This window comes from Heliangelus exortis, chromosome 1 (genome assembly GCF_036169615.1).
Source record: "Heliangelus exortis chromosome 1, bHelExo1.hap1, whole genome shotgun sequence".
Lineage (NCBI taxonomy): Eukaryota > Metazoa > Chordata > Aves > Apodiformes > Trochilidae > Heliangelus > Heliangelus exortis.
In genome coordinates this window covers 195,955,676-195,978,073 of record NC_092422.1, presented here as the reverse complement: position 1 = coordinate 195,978,073, position 22,398 = coordinate 195,955,676, and the positions used below count along the sequence as shown (strand labels likewise).

General features: G+C 44.6%; 1 protein-coding gene across 2 annotated transcripts in view; it reads right to left on the bottom strand.

The window, feature by feature from the left end:
- Positions 1-22,398, bottom strand: part of EXOC4 (exocyst complex component 4) — a 441,701-nt gene that overhangs the window by 92,119 nt on the left and 327,184 nt on the right. For both annotated transcript variants that reach the window (XM_071734223.1, XM_071734224.1), the window contains one exon: positions 2,555-2,691. In XM_071734223.1, the coding sequence (XP_071590324.1) occupies positions 2,555-2,691 (137 nt within the window). The remainder of the gene's footprint in view (positions 1-2,554; positions 2,692-22,398) is intronic.

The window sequence follows — 22,398 nt, the reverse complement described above, 5'->3', positions numbered from 1 at the left end:
GAGCACCCACATGCTCCTTTGCTCCTGATCGCATCAGGACGCAGCTCCAGGGAGTTTATTTTGATTTAAAGCAGCTAAAAAATGCTCCTGCCCTCCACTAACTTTATCAATCTGTCTCAAACCCCTCAAGGAAAAAAAAAAAGCAACCAGATCAAGGCTGAACAGAGCTGTATGGAGTTGGGATCCCTGAAGAGGGCATGATATCCCCACGGATGGCACCCAGGAAAGCCAAGGAGCTGCTGTATCCCTCTGCATCATCTGCAATGGATATAGATTTCTATTTCAGTCAGTCATTTGCTAAGCAGCAAAACTTGAATGTTTCCTGTTTTTCCTCCTGCTGCAATCAGGATATTGCCAAAATTGGGGCTGTCCTAATTACCCCTCAGCAGGTGCCAAATCCAGGAATGGTATCAGGAAAGGAAGGGAGGAAGGAAGGACCTTTAAGTTCAAGCCAAAGAAATTACAGCTATTGTCTGGCTCCAGTCAGGGATGGTTCATGTAAAATCTCAGCATTTTGGACAAGAGGAACATGAGCAGCTACCAATTAACATGGGTGCTCAGACAAAGTTTAGCCCATGCACACACTCATGGCTATTGTTGATATTATTATTATTAATAATAATTAATAAAATTATATATAATAATAACAATGTATAAAATATACATTATTTATAATTATTAGTAATAATAATAATAGTAGAGCCTATCCACAGCCCCCCACCCAGATAAAGCTTCTCCTGAATGAGATCAGGCAATAGGAAATAATGCTCTTGGTCAGAAACCACAAGGGGCTTTTTCAGCTTCCCCTGCTGTCACCAGCCTCAATTACCCATTAAAGGAGATCATCCAGAGCAGCTATCCCATCCTACATGGCATCTTTAGTGTCTTTTAATGCAGGGATTTATCCCCACGTGTGGCCTGGGGACACACTCCTGGGTCATTTTATAGATGGGCAACTGGGATGTTCTTATTGATGGTCACCCAGGGAATCAGAAAATCACAGAATCAGAGAATGGTTTGGTTTGGAAGGGACCTGAGAGATCATTTAGTTCCAACCCCTTGCACAGGCAGGGACACCTCTCACTTGACCAGGTTGCACAAGGCTTCATCACACCTGACCTGAGACACTTCCAGGGATGGGACATCAACAACCTCCCTAGGTAACCCATTCCAGTACCTTACTACCCTCATGCTGAAGATTTTTTTCCTAATATCTAACCTAAAACACCCTTTTTTCTGCTTAGAACCATTACCCCTTGTCCTGTCACTATCCTCTCTGGTGAAAAGTCCCTCTTCAGCTTTCCTCTAGGACCCCTTCAGGTACTGGAAGTTGCTCCAAGGTCTCCCTGGAGTCTTCTCCAGGCTGAACAACCCCAGCTCTCTCAGCCTGTCTTCATAGCAGAAATGCTATAGCCTTTTGATCATCTTTGCAGCCCTTCTCTGGACCCTTTTCAACAATCTTTCCTCTGCTGGGGGCTCCAAAGCTGTGCCCAGCATTCCAGGTTTGCTCCATGAATCAATCCCAGTTTGATCACCCCGTGCCCTGTGGGACCACACTGCATTCAGCATCCACACCATGGCTGGGAAAGGAGGTGTCCTGGTTTGGGCCAGGAGAAAGGGGATTTTCTGTCTTGTGCTTTTGCTTTCAGCTCAGTCTCTTGTCAGGAGCTGCACTTGCTGAAATTCACAGCAAGTTTCTCAGGCAGTGGCTGCTGCTGGGACTGAGCCCACTCCATGGTTATAGTTACTGCTGGAGAATGGGCTGCAGAGCCAAGGACGCTGCTCAGCTCTGAGGAACATTTTGCCCTCCAGAAGGAGAAAAGGAGTCAAGAGGTCCCACCTGAAACCCTCCTGTGGGGAGGAACAGACAAGAGAAATGACCAGAATTGACCAAACAGAGGATTCCATCCCATCCACCTCATCCTCAGGAGAAACTGGAGGGATCCCCAGGCTCAAAGCCCTTCCTGCTTCCCCTTCTTCCCCTCTCCCTCTTTGCTTCAGCATCCTGGGAGGATTCCATCCCTTCCTCTGCCTCTGCTCCTGATCCATCCCAGCCTGAATCTGTGTGTTCCTGCCTCCAGCTCCCAACTGCTCCTGAGCCCAGGATTCCAGCCTGGACTTTCCCAGGGCTGCCCTGCAGCCTCAGTGGGGATGGGAGAGTTCTTGGGGGAAAGGGGGGAGGAACCTGGGATCAATTTTCCTGTAGATTTGTAGAGATTTAGTCATTTTTCCTATTTCTCACTCCTGTTCCATTCAAGCTGTGTAGTTTAGTTCCCAACCCATCAGTCTCTCTCCCTTATTTTCTCTCCTTTCTTTATCAGGGAGGAGAGGGGTATTAATAGACAGCATCTATTACTCAGTTTAATTGCCAGGGCAGTGTTAAACCCTGACACAAGCCTCTTCATCTCCTAGACCATTATTTCAGATTTTTTCCCCACCTAAAAAGAAACATTCTCACCCATCCCTGCAGAGATGCTTTCTAGAAGTAACTCATGGCAAAAAAGCCAGTTCCCAAGCAATTCCAGCACACATCCATTTCCCAGCCTCTCTGTACCTGTAGGCAAGGGTGCAGGTGTCCTTGTACTCCTGGAGTTTCACACACACCATGTTGAGGAACTGATCTGAATAGGCACTCAAGTCATGCATCAGGTTCATCAGGTCTTGAACAGTCTTCTCCACAATTACAGTGCTCTGGAAAAAAAAAAAAAAAAAAAGCTGATATATAAATAGCAGGTCAGCATGCACCTTAATTTCAGTTTTCTCAAATTTTTGCTCATTAGAGTCACAGGTGCAACCCTACAGCTGATGCTCCTCAAGGCTGAGCAGATGGTGGAGCATTCCACCCAGGGAGGTAAAGCAGAATGAATGAGGATAGAAAAAAAAAAAAGAAATGAAGAAGGGTGGTATCAAATGTTCAAATATCAAATCTGAAATCAAATTTGAATCTCAAAAATCTGAAAATTGGGATTCCTGAGCCACTTGCTGAGGGCCAGCAGAGTTCACCAGGTCTTTCCTTCACCTCAAAATGAAAAAGTGGGATTTTCAGAGGAAGCTTGACCTTGAAAACCCTGAGTGTTTCAGCCTGATCAGTAAATTTGGCTTCACCCATTGCAGAGTATCCTAATAACCAGGGATTTCACCCATCACTCCAGGTCATACAAGCTGCAGGTGTAGGGCACAAGCTTCCTGCTGGTGGCTGAGGTTTAAGAGTTGAGGTTTAATCCTTTTGTTACCCCAAACCCTGCATTAAAACCATAAAAACAGGGCCAATCTCCAAACCAAAAATGTTGCTCCCCATCCTATAGGTGAGCATGTTTGGAGGAGGAGGAGGCACCATGTATTTGATCACATCTGAGATTTCATGTGGAATTTTGGATTCCTGAGGCACCAGCAGGAGGGCCGGGCCCAGAGAGTGGTGCTGAACAGGGCTGCATCAAAATGGCGGCTGTGGTGTCCCCCAGGGATCAGTGTTGGGCCCAGTTCTGTTTAATATCTTTAGTGATGTTTTAGATGAGGGGATTGAGTCCATCATCAGCAAATTTGCAGATGACACTAAGCTGGGGGGAAGTGTGGATCAGCTGGAAGGCAGGAGGGCTCTGCAGAGGGACCTGGACAGACTGGAGAGTTGGGCTGATCCCAAGGGGATGAGGTTCAACATTCCAAGTGCCGGGTCCTGCACTTTGGCCACAACAACCCCATGGGGAGCTCCAGGCTGGGCACAGAGTGGCAGAAAGGGAGCTGGGAGTCTGGATTGCCAGGAAGCTGAAGAGGAGGCAGCAGTGTGCCCAGGTGGCCAAGAAGGCCAATGGCATCCTGGGCTGGCTCAGGAACAGCGTGGCCAGCAGGTCCAGGGAAGGGATTCTGCCCCTGTGCTCAGCTCTGGGGAGGCCACAGCTTGAGTCCTGTGTCCAGTTCTGGGCCCCTCAGCTCAGGAAGGAGATTGAGGTGCTGGAGCAGGTCCAAAGGAGGCAACTGGGCTGGGGAAGGGATCCAGCACAGATCCTCTGAGGAGAGGCTGAGGGAGCTGGGGGTGTTGAGGCTGGAGAAGAGGAGGCTCAGGGGAGACCTCATCACTCTCTACAACTCCCTGAAAGGAGGTTGGAGCCAGGGGGGGGTTGGGCTCTTTTCCCAGGCAACTCTCAGCAAGACAAGAGGGCACAAGAGGTCTCAAGTTGTGCCAGGGGAGGTTTAGGTTGGACATGAGAAAGAATTTCTTTCTGGAGAGGGTGATCAGCCATTGGAATGGGCTGCCCAGGGAAGGGGTGGATTCTCCATCCCTGGAGATATTTCCAAAGAGCCTGGATGTGGCACTCAGTGCCATGGGCTGGGAACTGCAGTGGGAGTGGATCAAGGGTTGGACTTGATGAGCTCTGAGGTCCCTTCCAACCCAGCCAATTCTAGGATTCTATGATTCTATGACTTGGCACTGTTTGTATTTAGACTGTTGCCTGCTATATTTATTTTGGTGGCTACAAACCAGGCAGAAGGAAGGTTATGAAAACCCCAGGTTGGTACAAATTAGTATTAGGCTCAGCTGAGTGAAAGGTTAATCCTCAGCTATGTACCAAGGCAAAAAAAAAAAGGAGATGAAGCCTTTGGGAGCCTTGATTTGTATGAGAAATTCTGGATTCAGAGTGGGGGAACCCCAGAGACCTTGAGAGAGCTGCACCAAGGCTGAGTTTATCCCTTTCTCTGTGTTAATCAGGATGTGAACAGGAGTCAGTGACTCAGATTTTTGCAGAGCAAAAAGCTCATCAACCCCTAAATCATCACCTTGGCTGCATCCCCACAAACCCAACTTCTGCCTTGCTATTGATTTCCAGATGAAAGGGTGACAGCATCACCCTGATCCATAATCCTGATCCTCCATAGCAACCTTGTGAATGACAGGAATTTATTCTGCTCCACTACCTGTCCTTGATTTGTGAAGAAAAAACAAAAAAAATCTGCAAACCTCATCCTCATCCAGAGCACACAACTCCTTGGTGTGTGGGGAGGTGGGAGCTTCAATGAAGGCTCCATCACCACCTCCTTGGCTCACAACTCCACATGGATGGAAACATTCTCCTTGTATCTTATTAAGCTTCTTCTTCAGCAAATCCCAGGATTTGCCTGACTTTTCCTATTGGAATTAGCAACAATTTGGGATTATTTTGTCCCAAGGAAAACACAGCCTGGTGTAGCTTCCTCTCAGATGTTCCTCTTTGCTTTGCTCCTCCTGTTATTACATGGAGCTGTGGTTTAAGAAGTATTTAATCCCACCCTGATGAGCATGGAGAAGAAAAACCAACCCTAAAGAACTTGCAACCCAAAATCATCAGAGGCAAACAGAGCAGACAAAGGCTGCAGCAGCCATGGATGCTGTTTTCATAGTGATGGATGCTGTTTTCCTACTGATGGGAAACAGCATCCAGCTCCAAACTGGGAGCACAGATCCTTACCTGCAGGATCTGGATGTTTTCCAGGCTCTTTGCTATCTCTGCTCAGCTGCTGGTGGGGAGAAGAATCACCCCAAATGGCAGTAAAATAGGAGTCAGCTGGCACTTTTCCCCAATAAAATCAAAAGCAGGTACGTTGGGCTGATAAATTTCCCCAAATTATCTTCTAATTTGGGATAATTATATCCATGAGATGCATCAGGCTAAAGGTAGGGAACAATCCCATCTTTGTCCAGAGGAAGCCACAAAGATAATCCAGGGACTGAACTCTGGAGTCAGGCTCAGAGTTGGGGTTGTTCAGTCTGGAGAAGCCCCAGGGAGACTTTAGGATAATTTTCCAGTACTTCCAGGGGCTACAGGAAAGCTGGGGAGGGATTGGGACAAAGGCATGGAGTGATGGGATGAGGGGTGATGGCTTTAAGGTGCAAGATGGGAAATTTCAATGAGACATTAGGAAGAAATCCTTTCCTGTGAGGGTGGTGAGGATCTGTCCTTCCAGGCATCCCTGTGGGATAGAAAACTTCCTGGCTTGGATGTACAACCACGTGAAGAGGATTCACACCCTTTTCTATTTCTTTCTGTAACTCAACATTTGAACAAATAACTTAAAAATCCGAAGACTCCATTAAAAGCAAAGTTATCACTGGTTTTAGGCAGTTTCTCTCCCTTTCTCCTCTCTACAACATTAAAATCCCAGCCAAGCTCCTGCCAGTATCTTGATTTTTAGAACAAGATCTTTTGATGGAAAGGAAATACAAAGCTACTTGCATGATTTCAAAAAAAAAAAAGAAAGAAAGAGAGGAAAGAAAAAAAAAGGTGATTACCATATGAAAGATGACAGTCCCCCAGAAATAATGGCTATTTTTCTGTAATATTTTAACCTTTTCTAAAGCAATCCTGAACACATCTGCATATGTCTCTGGGGACACCATACATATATTAGGATGCATCAGGTGGAGATGTAAGGAGATGGATTCATTAGCTGGAGCCAGGATCTTCTGAAACTCTGGGCCAGAAAATGAAAGGCAGAGCACATCTTATCAGAGAGTTCCAATCCAGTTGCCTCTAACCCATCTGGATTCATTAAGAGCAAATGGGGATGATCAAAGAATAATTTTATGGCAAACCACTTCAATGAAGCCTTTAAAAAAAAAAAAAACAAAAAAACCACACTAACAAGGCAACTCATCCCCAGAACAAGCTCCATCCCCTGAAAAGGCTGAATGGTGCTGAATCCTCTCATCACCCCCAGGGAGGGATTCATTCCTCCCACAGCACATTGGGGAGAAGGTTTTAAAGGAGGCTGAAGGCTGCTAAAAATAAAAAGGAATTTCTTCCTATGACCTCCTGTCCATTGGCTCCTGTTGGGGTGCCAGGAGGAGCCTCTCATTCTTCATGGGTTGGTTCCTGAATGCATTTTGCAAATGTTCATTATTCTTCCTGGATTTGGCTCTTCCCAGTGATGCTGAAGCTTCAGAGAACATAAAGCAGCTCCAGGGCAGGAATAATTTCCACTCCAACCACGGGGCATTCACCAGCCCAGAGGGACAGAGAAGAAGAAGCAGACCCAGAGGTATTATTTCCATCATACCTTTGGGGTTATTGTCTTCTGCAAGCCCACCAAAGATTTTAACAGGACTGAAATCCTCTACAGCAAGAGGGCACTCAATGTAAACTGATGCAGATGGAGGTATGATTTTTAAGTCCTTTACAAATACACTTTCAGTACTCTAAAGCTGGTTGCCTGATTCCCCAACATGCAGAAGAAGTTCAAACTAACAGGTCAAGCCTACACAAACCTTGAGGTTTTCAATCTGTCATATTTTTTTTTTCCTCTTAATTTCTTCTCGAGGAGCACTCAGAGGAACAATCTCTACCCTCAATGTTTTTTTCCTGCAGAAATCTCAGCTCCTGCCATGCCTGTTCCTTTGGGTCACTTTCAAAGGGGAAGGAGGCAAAGATGGGGATGGATCTTTGAAGCAGAGGGGAAAAAAGTTTCAAGCTGAAAGGGATCTACTGGAGAGAGTCCAAGGGTGAGGAAGGGACTTGAGCATCTGTGCTGGGAAGAAAGAGTGAGAGGCCTGGGGCTGTTGAGGCTGGAGAAGAGAAGGCTGAGAGGGGATCTGCTGAATGTCCATCAAGAGCTGAGGGGTGGGGGGCAAGAGGAAGGGGCCAATCTCTTTTTGGGGGTGGCCAGGGAGAGGCCAAGGAAGAATGGGTTGAAGGGAGAAGAGAGGAAGTTCCAGCTCAGCATGAGCAGGAGAAACTTGTTGAGGGTGAGGCTGAGGGAGCCCTGGCCCAGGCTGCCCAGAGAGGTTGTGGAGTCTCCTTCTCTGGAGCCTTTCCAAACCCCCCTGGATGTGTTCCTGTGTGGGCTGCCCTGGGGGATCCTGCTGGGGCAGGGGGGATCTCCAAAAGTCCCTTCCAACCCCAAATATTCATAACCACCCATGATCTCCAACCCCACTCCTCAGCAAGCAGGGACAGACCTAAACCCCTCTCCTAAAGGAAGGTTTAAGCTTTAAGAAGGTTTAAGGGGGGTTGGACAGGGGGATCTCCAGAGCTCCCTTCCATCCCCTGACATTTTATAATTCCCTTGAATATTGACATAAATTGCCTTTTGAAGCCTCATGGATGCCTAAAACCAGCCAACAGAAGCCCTGTGCCTGGGGGCAGGGGCTGGGTGCTCCCCCAGCTCCACCATGGGGACCCAACCTGCAGCCCTGGTGCAGTAAATCAGAGCTGTGGTTAATGCCTACTGAAACAGAAGGAAAAAAAAAAAAACCAACAACCAAGCAAAAAAACAACCCTGAAACAACTCAAATAATTTTTTTTCAGCTAAGAGAGGGCAGATGACAGTCTAAATTGCCTGGTTTACCCATTCATGGTTATTTCACACTGGGAGATAAGGGGGCTTTTCAATTTGTTTTCCTCTATGATACAGCCCAGGTTTACAAAGGGCTGGAATTTTTAGTCTGTATCAATTCAAATATGTGTTTAAATGGAAAAAAAAAAACCCAAACAAACCTCTTTTTACAGTCTCAATCTGACAGTCTGCTTTTCTCATCCAGCAGGTTTGTGTTTTGTTTTTTTTTAACCCATCAAAATTCATTCTTCCAGCCTCAGTTCTGCAGGATCCTGGTTGTTACTATGGTTATACTACATCCTACTACAACTTTGCTTCTTAAATGCTCCTAACTCTGAGGGATTTTTCTTTTTCAAACCATTTCTCTGCCTGTTTCACTGCAGGTGATGGTTTTTTTTTTTCTTCTTTTTATGGGCTTCATTCTGAGAGGTCCTGAGTGCCTTTTCCCCACGCCTGTGAATGGGAGCCCAGGATCCTGTGTGTTTGTGTCTCACCTTTAAATGTGATTATGCAGGAGGAAAATTATCCCAAATAAGATCTGGGATAGCTCTTATTTCCCTGCCACTCTGGGATCCTGCAGATTTTTTTCTGCAGTGAATTAAAATATTGATGAAGAGAAAAATGTACATTAAAAAAAAATAATATGGAGAGCATGAAGTGTAAAATCTGCTTACTGCTGTGCACCCTTGGCCATGCAGAAATGTTTTCTTCTTCTAAACATTATATTGATTATTTAGGATTTCACAGCCCAGGATTTAGGATTTCACAGCCCATGATTTGGACACACGAGTTTCTATTATACACAAAGTTGTCACTGACTCTGTCACAGAATTACAGAATGGTTTGGGTTGGAAGAGGACCTTAAAGCTCATCCAGTTCCAATCTTCATTTTCAAAAGAAAAAAAAAAGTATATCTATAAGAGGAGTTTACACACCAACTGCCAGGAATAACCAGAGGACTTTGGGTTTCATGGCAACTTCTGAGGGATCTAATTCAGGTCCCCTCCAGCAGACTTTTCCACTACAACAGCTGAAATGAATATTTACAGACAAACCCAATCTCTGCCTGTCTCAGTGGTCAAGAAACCACTAGAAAAGAGTCCAAATTTTCTCCATTAAATCAGAAGAAGGACTTGAACTTCCACGTGTCACTGCATGGCCCAGTGCCCCAGTCAGTAGCCTCCCTAAGACAAGGAAGACATCAGAATCCTCAAACCCCATTTCCTTTGCTTCCAAAGGATTTCATGGAATCCTGGAATGGTTTGGGTTGGAAGGGACCTCAAAGCTCATCCAGTCCCAACCCCTGCATGGGCAGGGACACCTCCCACCAGCCCAGGGGGCTCCAAGCCCCATCCAACCTGACCTGAGACACTGCCAGGGATGGGGCAGCCACAGCAATCCTGGGAAATTTATCCCCAGGATAATCTGTGTCAGGGCTGTGCTTGGGTCACTTTTCTGTCATCTGGGTCCTTTCAGCCCTGTCCCCTTCTGCAGGGTCAGAACCCCCCAAGTGGCTCAGTTAAATCAGCTGATGGAAGGACTGAAGTTCTCCCATCTTTGGGCATCCTGATGGACACTGGATGCAAGGAGATCCAAATGCCCCTGGGTTGTGCAGCTCTGAAACACTCCCTGGAACAGCACTTGGGGCTTTTATATCTCAGCTGGAGATAGACCCCAAAACCATATTTTCATAGAATCCTGGAATGGTTTGGGTTGGAAGGGACCTCAAAGCTCATCCAGTCCCAACCCCCTGCATGGGCAGGGACACCTCCCACCAGCCCAGGGGGCTCCAAGCCCCATCCAACCTGACCTGAGACACTGCCAGGGATGGGGCAGCCACAACTTCCTTGGACAACCTGGGCCAGGCTCTCCCCACTCTCAAATTCCAGAATTTCCTCCCCATCTCCAACCTCAATCTCCCCTTTCTCTCCAAGTTTTAACCCATTTCCCTTCTCCTCTCCCTACCCCCCTGTGTCCAAAGCCCTCCCCCAGCTTTCTTGGAGCCCCTTCAGATATTGGAAGGTTGCTCTAAGGTCTCCTGGGAGCCTCCTCTTTGGGTCATAGCAGAGCAGAAATGAACCTTATGGGTTTTTTAACACTGAAGGTAATAAACCACGTGAGCAGTTTGTGATTCCCTGTGCCCCATTTTGCAAAATTAAAAATCAAGCAGAGGTGTTTTTTCCTTTAAGATAAGCTGCAGTCAGGTTGGAGTTGCAGCCTTGATGCAGAAATTATTGGGTGAACTTCTCTGGCTGATTATACTGGAGATCAGATGCATTTATTCTGATTTTGAGCTCAAATATATTCTATGGCTAAAGATGCTTGGAAAAAAGCAGCCAAACAAAACCAGAAGCTCTGACACAGAAGTATCTAAAGATGTTGGGGGCCTTTTCTTCTAAAGAATTAGCAACCCTGTCCTGCAAAAAACCCACTGTAACTCTTCACATCTCCCAAATTCCCCAGTAAATGGGGAAAGCCCCCAATACCAAGCAGCTTGTTAATTCAGCATTGTTCCAAGCTTAAAAAAACAGGGAATGGAAAAGTTCCCCCTCAACTAAGGATTTTCCTCCTTTTATCCCCATTGCACATCCATGTGGGCAGCAGAGGAGATGAGCAGGGAAGGCAAAATCAGTTTGCAGCCAGGGGAAAGTTTGTGACAGTCCAATCTTCTAGATTTTATTAGTAATTTAGATTACTCTCCCATCAGAGGCACTGGCACTTGAGACATTTAAATCTTCCTGGAATGCTACAGTAGGAATGGCATCATCATAGGGAACAGGGCTGCCTTGGCAGGGAGATGGACTGGATAACTTAATAGGTCTTTTGTATCTCTCACTTCTCTGCTCCTGCTGAGTTCTCTAGCTATTATTAAAGGCATTTTTTAAGGTATTTTAATTTACTTCTCTAAATGGCTTCCCATTCATTCACTCCCACCAAGCAAATGTTGTCAGGGACATTAGCAGCATGATAAAATAGCTGGAGCTTCATGCTGCTTTTAATGTCTTACATACACAAGAAAAGTCATTAGCTCTCACCCTTTAATCCATCCTCCTTTATATCACTCACAAGTGCCAGGCACAGGCCAGGCTCTCCCTTTATTCATCAATTTGTGCAAGGCTGCAATGAGCAGGAATCAAACCCAGTCATTTCCAGCATGGTTGGTACTTGGAGGAGCTGAAAAGCTCATCCCTGACCTTTCCAGCCCTCCCTGAATATTCCCAGGAGTGGCTTTTCTTTGGATTTTGTCCTTTCCAGCATGGTTGGTACTTGGAGGAGCTGAAAAGCTCATCCCTGACCTTTCCAGCCCTCCATGAATATTCCCAGGAATGGCTTTTCTTTGGATATTGTCCTTTCCAGCATGGTTGGTACTTGGAGGAGCTGAAAAGCTCATCCCTGACCTTTCAAGCCCTCCCTGAATATTCCCAGGAATGGCTTTTCTTTGGATTTTGTCATTTCCAGCATGGTTGGTACTTGGAGGAGCTGAAATGCTCATCCCTGACCATTTCATCCCTCCCTGAATATTCCCAGGAGTGGCTTTTCTTTGGATTTTGTCCTTTCCAGCATGGTTGGTACTTGGAGGAGCTGAAATGCTCATCCCTGACCATTTCATCCCCCCCTGAATATTCCCAGGAGTGGCTTTTCTTTGGATTTTGTCATTTCCAGCATGGTTGGTACTTGGAGGAGCTGAAAAGCTCATCCCTGATCATTTTATCCCCCCCTGAGTATTCCCAGGAGTGGCTTTTCTTTGGATTTTGTCATTTTCAGCATGGTTGATACTTGGAGGAGGTAAAATGCTCATCTCTGACCATTTCATCCCCCCCTGAGTATTCCCAGGAGTGGCTTTTCTTTGGATTTTGTCATTTCCAGCATGGTTGATACTTGGAGGAGCTGAAATGCTCATCCCTGACCATTTCACCCCCCCCTGAGTATTCCCAGGAGTGGCTTTTCTTTGGATTTTGTCATTTTCAGCATGGTTGATACTTGGAGGAGGTGAAATGCTCATCTCTGACCATTTCATCCCCCCCTGAATATTCCCAGGAGTGGCTTTTCTTTGGATTTTATAATTTCCAGCATGGTTGATACTTGGAGGAGCTGAAATGCTCATCCCTGACCATTTCATCCCCCCCTGAATATTCCCAGGAGTGGCTTTTCTTTGGATTTTGTCATTTCCAGCATGGTTGATACTTGGAGGAGGTGAAGTGCTCATCCCTGACCATTTCATCCCCCCCTGAATATTCCCAGGAGTGGCTTTTTCTTGGATTTTGTCCTTTCCAGCATGGTTGGTACTTGGAGGAGGTGAAATGCTCATCCCTGACCATTTCATCCCCCCCCTGAATATTCCCAGGAATGGCTTTTCTTTGGATTTTATCATTTCCAGCATGGTTGATACTTGGAGGAGGTGAAATGCTCACCCCTGACCTTTCCAGCCCTCCCTGAATATTCCCAGGAGTGGCTTTTCTTTGGATTTTGTCCTTTCCAGCATGGTTGGTACTTGGAGGAGCTGAAAAGCTCATCCCTGACCTTTCCAGCCCTCCCTGAATATTCCCAGGAGTGGCTTTTCTTTGGATTTTGTCCTTTCCAGCATGCTTGGTACTTGGAGGAGGTGAAATGCTCATCCCTGACCATTTCATCCCTCCCTGAATATTCCCAGGAGTGGCTTTTCTTTGGATTTTGTCATTTCCAGCATGGTTGATACTTGGAGGAGCTAAAATGCTCATCCCTGACCATTTCATCCCTCCCTGAATATTCCCAGGAATGGCTTTTCTTTGGATTTTGTCCTTTCCAGCATGGTTGGTACTTGGAGGAGCTAAAATGCTCACCTCTGACTTTTTCATCCCCCCTGAATATTCCCAGGAATGGCTTTTCTTTGGATTTTGTCATTTCCAGCATGGTTGGTACTTGGAGGAGCTGAAAAGCTCATCCCTGACCATTTTATCCCCCCCTGAGTATTCCCAGGAGTGGCTTTTCTTTGGATTTTGTCATTTCCAGCATGGTTAATACTTGGAGGAGATAAAATGCTCATCCCTGACCATTTCATCCTTCCCTGAATATTCCCAGGAGTGGCTTTTCTTTGGATTTTATCATTTCCAGCATGGTTGGTACTTGGAGGAGCTGAAATGCTCATCCCTGACCATTTCATCCCCCCCTGAATATTCCCAGGAGTGGCTTTTCTTTGGATTTTACCCCACTCTTACCCAATGACAGATAAACCCAGGGCAAGGGGACAATTTTTTTCTTGTGACTGGAGGGACAGGTTCCTTTCTCCCTTGGAATATCTGCTCTAGAACATCAAAAAACAGCTGCAAAAGCATCCAAATGGAACTTGGACCATGGAATTGATGATGCTCAAGAAGCAGACCATCTATTTTAGAAGCAGAGTGAACCTCATTTTTAAATAAATGTTTTCCTAAGGCTGGTCCAGTTTGGTGACTAAAGAGCCATCTGTATTATTTCTATGAATACTTGATGTGCTCCAAAGTCAATTTTCATCAGTCTTGGGAGCCCTGGTGTTTAAAGAATTCTTCCCTATTAAAAATTCCCTCCTAGAGGGAGGGCATTCACGTGCTCCATGGGATGCTCCTGGCAAACCACAGTGCCCACAATGAGTGGGCTGATGAAAAAACACAAGCAATTGGGAAAAAAAAAATAAAAATAGATGTAAAATGGCTTAGCCAGAGGGTGTCCCCAAAGAGAACAACACTGTGCTCCTGGATTTCTCCTGCCCATGTGGACACCCGTGCAATAATGACCTGAGTTCAACAGGAATTAATGGAAATTAATTCTTCACAGTAGAAGCAAAGTGGTCAAAAAAATCCATGAAGATGGGGGAGTTCTTTTTGGTGTTGTTTGTAGGGCTGAATGACAAGGTAGAGGACAAGATCCATGGCACTGCTGGGTTTCTAGAAGATAAAACCCCAGATAAGAGGTAGCCTGAAGGATGAAGGTCATCCAGACCTCACCTTAGAGCACCCCAATTCTCATTTCTCCCTCTGTCTTCATTAACCTAACTATAATTAAGGTGATGAAGAAGTCTGGATTTTCCACAGCAATCTTGGGAGAGAGCAGAGTCCCTTACAGAAGGTCCAGCTAATTACATGCAATGGATTTAATTCCTGCTCAGGCATCCAGAAGTAAATTAACATCAGCAATTAAATTTACTGCATTGTTTTCTGTGGTTTGACTTCATCAGCCAGCACAGATGAAAATATGGTTAAGCTCCAGGAATGCTGCATGTTGCCATTTTCCAGAGGCACTTGCAAAAAAACTAAAGGCCAACTCAGGCTTGTTTAATCATCCTCAATTAGTCAAAAAGGCCTTTTTTTTTCCCTAAAAAAAAAAAAAAAAAAAAAAGGTTCATCTGCAGATGATTCTTTTCAAAATGCAGGAATTAGAGCATAACGAAAAGAAATCTCAATTATCCCAAACTGTTTTTAAAGGTCACTTACCAGCAACTAAGTCCAGATGGATTCCTGCAACTCAGCAGCTGTATTTTTGCTAAAAAAATTGCTAAAAAACCTGAATGCAGTGGTTTTGTTGAGAACTCATGGCCACATTCACACAGCCCTTTGCATGCAGGGCTGGACATCACCCCTGAGAGCTGGGATTGATGGGTTAAAGCTGCCATCAACTTGGAGCCACAGGATTCTGCAGGGCTAAGGTTGATCTTCATTTTCAAAATTAAAAAAAAACCCCTATATTTATAAATATATATTTATAATATATTTATATCTTTACACACCAACTGCCAGGAATGACCAGAGGACTTTGGGTTTCATGGCAACTTCTGAGGGATCTAATTCAGGTCCCCTCCAGCAGACTTTTCCACTACAACAACTGAAATGAATATTTACAGACAAACCCAATCTCTGCCTGTCTCAGTGGTCAGGAAACCAATAGAAAAGAGCCCAAATTTTCTCCATTAAATCAGAAGAAGGACTTGAACTTCCATGTGTCACTGCATGGCCCAGTGCCCCAGTCAGTAGATTCCCTAAGACAAGGAAGACATCAGAGTCCTCAAACCCCATTTCCTTTGCTTCCAAAGGATTTCATGGAATCCTGGAATGGTTTGGGTTGGAAGGGACCTCAAAGCTCATCCAGGTCCATCCCCTGCATGGGCAGGGACACCTCCCACCAGCCCAGGGGGCTCCAAGCCCCATCCAACCTGACCTGAGACACTGCCAGGGATGGGGCAGCCACAGCTTCCTTGGACAACCTGGGCCAGGCTCTCCCCACCCTCAAACTCAAGAATTTCCTCCCCATGAACTTCACTACTTAAGTGACCAACTCAGCAGTTTGGCAGCCACCTGCTCCTAACTCAGGAACTCTGAGCGCACCCACAAAACCCAACTTCCAAAATACAGCCAAAGATAAGGAAGAAGTTGGGTTTTCAACCCCAAAATCATATCCCAAATTGAAAATAAAATAAATAAAATAAATAAAACAAATAAAATAAATAAAACAAACAACACAAATAAAATGAAGAGAAGAGAAGAGAAGAGAAGAGAAGAGAAGAGAAGAGAAGAAAAAAGAAGAGAAGAAAAAAGAAGAGAAGAGAAGAGAAGAAAAGAGAAGAAAAGAAAAGAGAAGAGAAGAAAAGAAAAGAGAAGAAAAGAGAAGAAAAGAGAAGAAAAGAGAAGGAAAGAGAAGAAAAGAAAAGAGAAGAAAAGAGAAGAAAAGAAAAGAGAAGAAAAGAAAAGAAAAGAAAAGAGAAGAAAAGAAAAGAAAAAAGAAAAGAAAAGAAAAGAAAAGAAAAGAAAAGAAAAGAAAAGAAAAGAAAAGAAAAGAAAAGAAAAGAAAAGAAAAGAAAAGAAAGGAAAAAAGAAAAGAAAAGAAAAGAAAAGAAGAAAAGAAAAGAAAAGAAAAGAAAAGAAAAGAAAAGAAAAGAAAAGAAAAAAGAAAAGAAAAGAAAAGAAAAGAAAAGAAAAGAAAAGAAAAGAAAAGAAAAGAAAAGAGAAGAGAAGAAAAGAAAAGAAAAGAAAAGAAAAGAAAAGAAAAGAAAAGAAAAGAAAAGAAAAGAAAAGAAAAGAAAAAAGAAAAGAAAAGAAAAGAAAAGAAAAGAAAAGAAAAGAAAAGAAAAGAAAAGAAAAGAAAAGAAAAGAAAAGAAAAGAAAAGAAAAGAAAAGAATAGAAAAAGGAAAAAGAAGGGAAAAGATCAAACTGGGAAATGAAACACCCACTGGGTTAGCACATTACAAAAGATGTTTAAGCACAGCAGAGATGCCATTGCTCACTCCCCAGCCAGAGTGGGCAGAGCAATAAAGAGCAGCCCCACTCCCTAAATGGTCTGGATGATCCCATAGACCTTCCCTTCCCATCCCTAACGTGTGCATCATTTCCTGACAGCCCCATCTCCCTTTCCGAGCAGATGGTTCCCTACAAGTGCATCTTTAAGAGACCTCCCAGGCAGTTATGGATGGGAGGGAATGAGCATTTTGTTTGATTGCTTGCTCAGACATTATTTTCCCCGTGCTAATGACAGTCAAGTTATTGTCCTGTGAATAAATCCATTTAGGCCTCGTGATGTTGGCTGCAAGTGAGAAGGAGAAGGAGCAAGAGGAAGCCAAACTTGGCACCAGCAGAGCACAGACACAGTCATCCACAAAACATTCATCTATTAACCAAACAGCAGCATTTCCAAACCCAGCAGGGTCACAGCAGAGCCCTGCTGGGAAACAGAAATTAACTCTGAATGGAGATAATTTGTCTCTTGAATGTTGTCAGATTTGCAAGATCTCTCTGGCAATGCCAGGCTGCAAAGTGGAGCCATAAGGCTGACAAGTGAACCAGAGGGGAAAAAAACTGGAGTGGGAAGCCAGGTGGCACTCGAGATCACTCGTGCTGTGGTTCTGCCTCTGGGAGCAGCATCTTGAATGCAAAGAAGAAAGATTTGTCTCCCCCAGCAAGATTCAGTTCCATGAAGAAGGGGGAAATTAAAGTAGCTCAGTTATTACCAGGCTACTGTTTGCTTGGGTTGAGTTTTTTGGGGTTTTTTTTGTAGTTTTGGTTTTTTTTTTCTTTTTGTGGTTTGGTTTGGTGATTTTAAAATTATTTTTCTTTTATTTTATTTTTTTATTTCTGTGTAACAGAAATATTTTTCTTCTTATCCAGCAAAAGCCACAGCAGGGACTGATGGGGAACAAGAACCGATGCAGTGGAGGTGTTGAAGAACTGGGTTATCCACCCCCTTGGTAGAGGGTAGGAACATTTTGGGTATGAAACTGGGCCAAAAAATATGAGGATTTCTGGGAAACAAAGAGGCGTTTTAAGAATTGAGTGTTTAAAGAGAGAGGTGAATTATTGCAGCATAATCCACATGTAGGCATCTCCCACTCAAGCAGCACAAAGCAAGCTGAGGGATGTGGCTTTACAGAATCACAGAATGGGTTGGGTTGGAAGGGACCTGAAAGATCACCTGGTTCCAACCCTCCTGCCATGGGCAGGGACACCTCCCACCAGCCCAGGGGGCTCCAAGCCCCATCCAACCTGACCTGAGACACTGCCAGGGATGGGGCAGCCACAGCAATCCTGGGAAATTTATCCCCAGGATAATCTGGGTCAGGGCTGTGCTTGGGTCACTTTTCTGTCATCTGGGTCCTTTCAGCCCTGTCCCCTTCTGCAGGGTCAGAACCCCCCAAGTGGCTCAGTTAAATCAGCTGAGGGAAGGACTGAAGTTCTCCCATCTTTGGGCATCCTGATGGACACTGGATGCAAGGAGATCCAAATGCCCCTGGGTTGTGCAGCTCTGAAACACTCCCTGGAACAGCACTTGGGGCTTTTATATCTCACTTGGAGATAGACCCCAAAACCATATTTTCATAGAATCCTGGAATGGTTTGGGTTGGAAGGGACCTCAAAGCTCATCCAGTCCCAACCCCCTGCATGGGCAGGGACACCTCCCACCAGCCCAGGGAGCTCCAAGCCCCATCCAACCTGACCTGAGACACTGCTGGGTGAATTCTGTCTTTTCTTTCTAAGAGGTTACAAAAACCACCTCAGGCTAAGCCCAATGTTCAGCAAACCAAAAGTGAAGGTGCTTTTAAGTGCTGCCTTCGCTTCAAAGCTGGACTGTTTAAAATTCAAGAGCCCTTGTTTTCAGGATATCAAAAAAAATGGAATTTATTTGTGCTGCTCACATCTTCCCAGCCACCCAAATGGACCAACCTGAGCACATCAACTCCTGGTTGGGACTCTTTGCATTACCTCACTGTCAAATCAGTATTTAGAATGGAAAAGTCTGAAAATCTCTTTTTTTTCAAAGCTTCAGAGAACATCTCCAATGCTACAGTCCTGGTGAATTGGAACCATAGAATGATTTGGGTTGGAAGGGACCTTAAAATCACCTATTTTCAACACCCTGCCATAGACAGGGACACCTTCTATTAGACCAGGTTGCTCCAAGCCCCATCCAACCTGACCTTCAACATTCCAAGGATGGGGCAGCCACAATTTTTCTGGGCATCCTGTTCCAGGCTCTCACCACACTCACAGCAAAGAATTTTTTCCTAATATCTCCCCTAAATCTCCCCTTTTTCAGTTTGCAGCCCTCTGTCACCCCATGCCCTTGTCCAAAGTCTTTCTCCATCTTTCCTGAAGCCCCTTCCAAGGAACTGGAAGGTGATTTCAAGTCTCCCTGGAGCCTTCTCCAGGCTGAACAACCCCAACTCTCACAATCTGTCAAGATTTAGCAATGTAAAAACCATCAGGAGGACTTGTTCTCCCTCCTTTGAAACCTGCCTTGATGGAAAGCAGATTTTTCTGGCTGTTTTTTGCAGGCTTGCTGTGAAAGACAACCCCAATTCTGAGATGCTCAGCCCACATTTACCATCCTGAGCCCACGACACAGAGACTTAAATCATAGAATTGGCTGGGTTGGAAGGGACCTCAGAGCTCATCAAGTCCAACCCTTGATCCACTCCCACTGCAGTTCCCAGCCCATGGCACTGAGTGCCACATCCAGGCTCTTTGGAAATATCTCCAGGGATGGAGAATCCACCACTTCCCTGGGCAGCCCATTCCAATGCCTGATCACCCTCTCCAGAAAGAAATTCTTTCTAATGTCCAACCTAAACCTCCCCTGGCACAACTTGAGACCTCTTGTGCCCTCTTGTCTTGCTGAGAGTTGCCTGGGAAAAGAGCCCAACCCCCCCCTGGCTCCAACCTCCTTTCAGGGAGTTGGAGAGAGTGATGAGGTCTCCCCTGAGCCTCCTCTTCTCCAGCCTCAACACCCCCAGCTCCCTCAGCCTCTCCTCAGAGGATCTGTGCTGGATCCCTTCCCCAGCCCAGTTGCCTCCTTTGGACCTGCTCCAGCACCTCAATCTCCTTCCTGAGCTGAGGGGCCCAGAACTGGACACAGGACTCAAGCTGTGGCCTCCCCAGAGCTGAGCACAGGGGCAGAATCCCTTCCCTGGACCTGCTGGCCACGCTGTTCCTGAGCCAGCCCAGGATGCCATTGGCCTTCTTGGCCACCTGGGCACACTGCTGCCTCCTCTTCAGCTTCCTGAACATAGATACATTTAGCTAATTCACTTCAATTAAAGGAGATTTTCTTGGCTGGACAAACCATCTGATCATTGCCAAATCATTTCCTAGAACCCAACCAAGAATAAGGGAGCCCTGAGACCCCCCAGCTATTTGTTGGTTTAGACACAGCAGTGAGTAAATCCTCCTTGCCTGGCTCCATCCCCATGTCCTGTTGATTCTCCCTGAGCTAAGAACAGGTTTTTTTCTTTTTAGCTGATTAATTTTAACCTCTTTTTCCTCTCCCTGTGCTTGGCAGAGAGGTGGTTGATCCAAGTCCTGTCCCTTGTCCCTCCCAGGGCTTCCAAGGAAGGGCTAAAAAGCAACATCATGGCCAGAAGGTTTTGATGTTGCTCTGAGTGGGGACATTGCTTAATTAATGGTAATTAGGAAGTCAGGAGATGTTGGTCACTCTTGGACAGTCCTTTTGTTACCTCCTTGAAGAGCCCACCCAACCCCCAAAACCCTGTTGGGGTATGAACTCTTCTTGCTGGAAATGAAGGAAAAGTCACTTGGCTTGCTAAGGAAGAATTGAATTTTCTCAAGCCCTACCAAGGCAAGACTTGTAATAATAATAATAACAACAACAACATTAATAATTAATAATGATTACAATAACAAAATGACAACAACATTAACAATATACTATAAATATAAGAATATAATAAAATTATTTATATTTAGTTATTATAAATATTATTATAATTATTCATGCCACTAAATTATAATTATTAAATAATATAATCGTTTTTGTTACTTTAAAATTATTTATTTAAATTTTTATTCATTTACATTTATTATTAATTTTAATTATTTGATAATTATTGATTATAATTTAAATAATTAGTAAAATTATTATTAATACTAAATAATAAATGTAATAATGTAATACTAAAATATAATAATACGAACATAACATAAATTATATTATATAATTGTTTTTATTTTTATATTTATAGTAACAGTAATGATAATAATAATAGTAATAGTAATAATAATAATAATAATAATAACAATAATAATAATTGTTGTTGTTGCTATTGCCACCTTTCCTAACATTCAGACTGAGCACCAGAGATGAAATCTGGATGATGCTCTGATTACTCCTACAAATCCCATACACAAAAAACCTGGAAATCTCCTCAAAATCCCCAAATTCCAAGCCACATGAAAAGGAATGACTCGAAATACCAAAACATCACTTTCCACCCAGCAGGAGCCCAAGGTGCAAAAGAAATGGGGAATGTTGGCTGCTCCCTTTCACCTTGGAAGGATAAAAAAAAGGATTTGAGTGGAGAGGGAAGAGCAGCAGAGCCACTTTTCAGCTGGAGCTTTGCTTAAAAAGGGTCCCAGAAGGAGATCCCCTCTGCCAAGCTGGTGGGACAGGTCCAGAGGAATCCACAAAAAATGTGAGGCCAGGCTGAAAAAATTTTTTTTTTGTTCATCCTCCAAAAAAGAGAAAACTCCAGAGAGCCCTTGGAGAGCCCTTGCAATACCTAAAGGAGACTTTTAGGAAATATGGGGACAAAGTTTTTTAGCAGTAAGACAAGGGGAGATGGTTTTAAACTAAAAGAGAGGAAATTCTGACTAGATACCAAGATTTTTTTTTTTTAAACTGAGATGATAAAACACTGTGCAGAGGTGACAGAAGCCCCATCTCTGGGAAAATCCCTTCCAACCCCCCCATTCCATGATTTCTGGTGTGCAGACCTTGCTCTGCTGGATCAGCAGTAACACAAATAGGGAAAATAAAGTGTTTCTGCTTAGAGAACAGGAAAAAACACTGCCAGGAACTCTAGGAAGACCCAAAACACAGAAATATTTTTATTTTTGGAGTAGCAGCTGGCGAGCTCTCCAAGGCAGCAGCTCGTGTGTATTTTGCAGTTAATACCTCCAGGCAAATGGGACATCTTTACTCTTTTGAAGTGTCTGACTAGAAGAATGGTGATTCACAAATATTTATTTTGTGGATAGCAAAGTGCCACGGAAAACAACAGCAAGGCAAGAAAAAGATGAAATATGATGTTAACACCACAGAGGGATGTTCAGCTCGTCAGCAAGCTGCCTGCACCACACTTTCTGACACCACCCCCAGATGAAAAAACCACAGAATTAAGCAGAGAAAACTCAATCCCTTCTGCTAGAAGTGCCCTGGAGCTCCCTTGGAGGCTTAAATCTTTGCTTTGCTTCGTTTTCAAGCTGCCTTTTTCTTTTAATGGTGTGTGACTCCAGAGGTTCTTGAGGCTGATGGTGCCAGGGGGAGTCATAGAATCATAGAATCCTAGAATCCTAGGGGTTGGAAGGGACCTGGAAAGATCATCTAGTCCAACCCCCCCTGCCAGAGCAGGGCCCCCTAGAGTACATCCCCTAGGAACGTGTCCAGGCGGGTTTTGAATGTCTCCAGTGAAGGAGACTCCACACCCCCCCTGGGCAGCCTGTTCCAGGGCTCTGTCACCCTTACAGTAAAAAAATTTTTTCTGATATTCAACTTGAACCTCCTATGCTCCAATTTACACCCATTACCCCTTGTCCTATCACTGGTCACCACTGAGAAAAGCCTAACTCCATCTCCCTGAC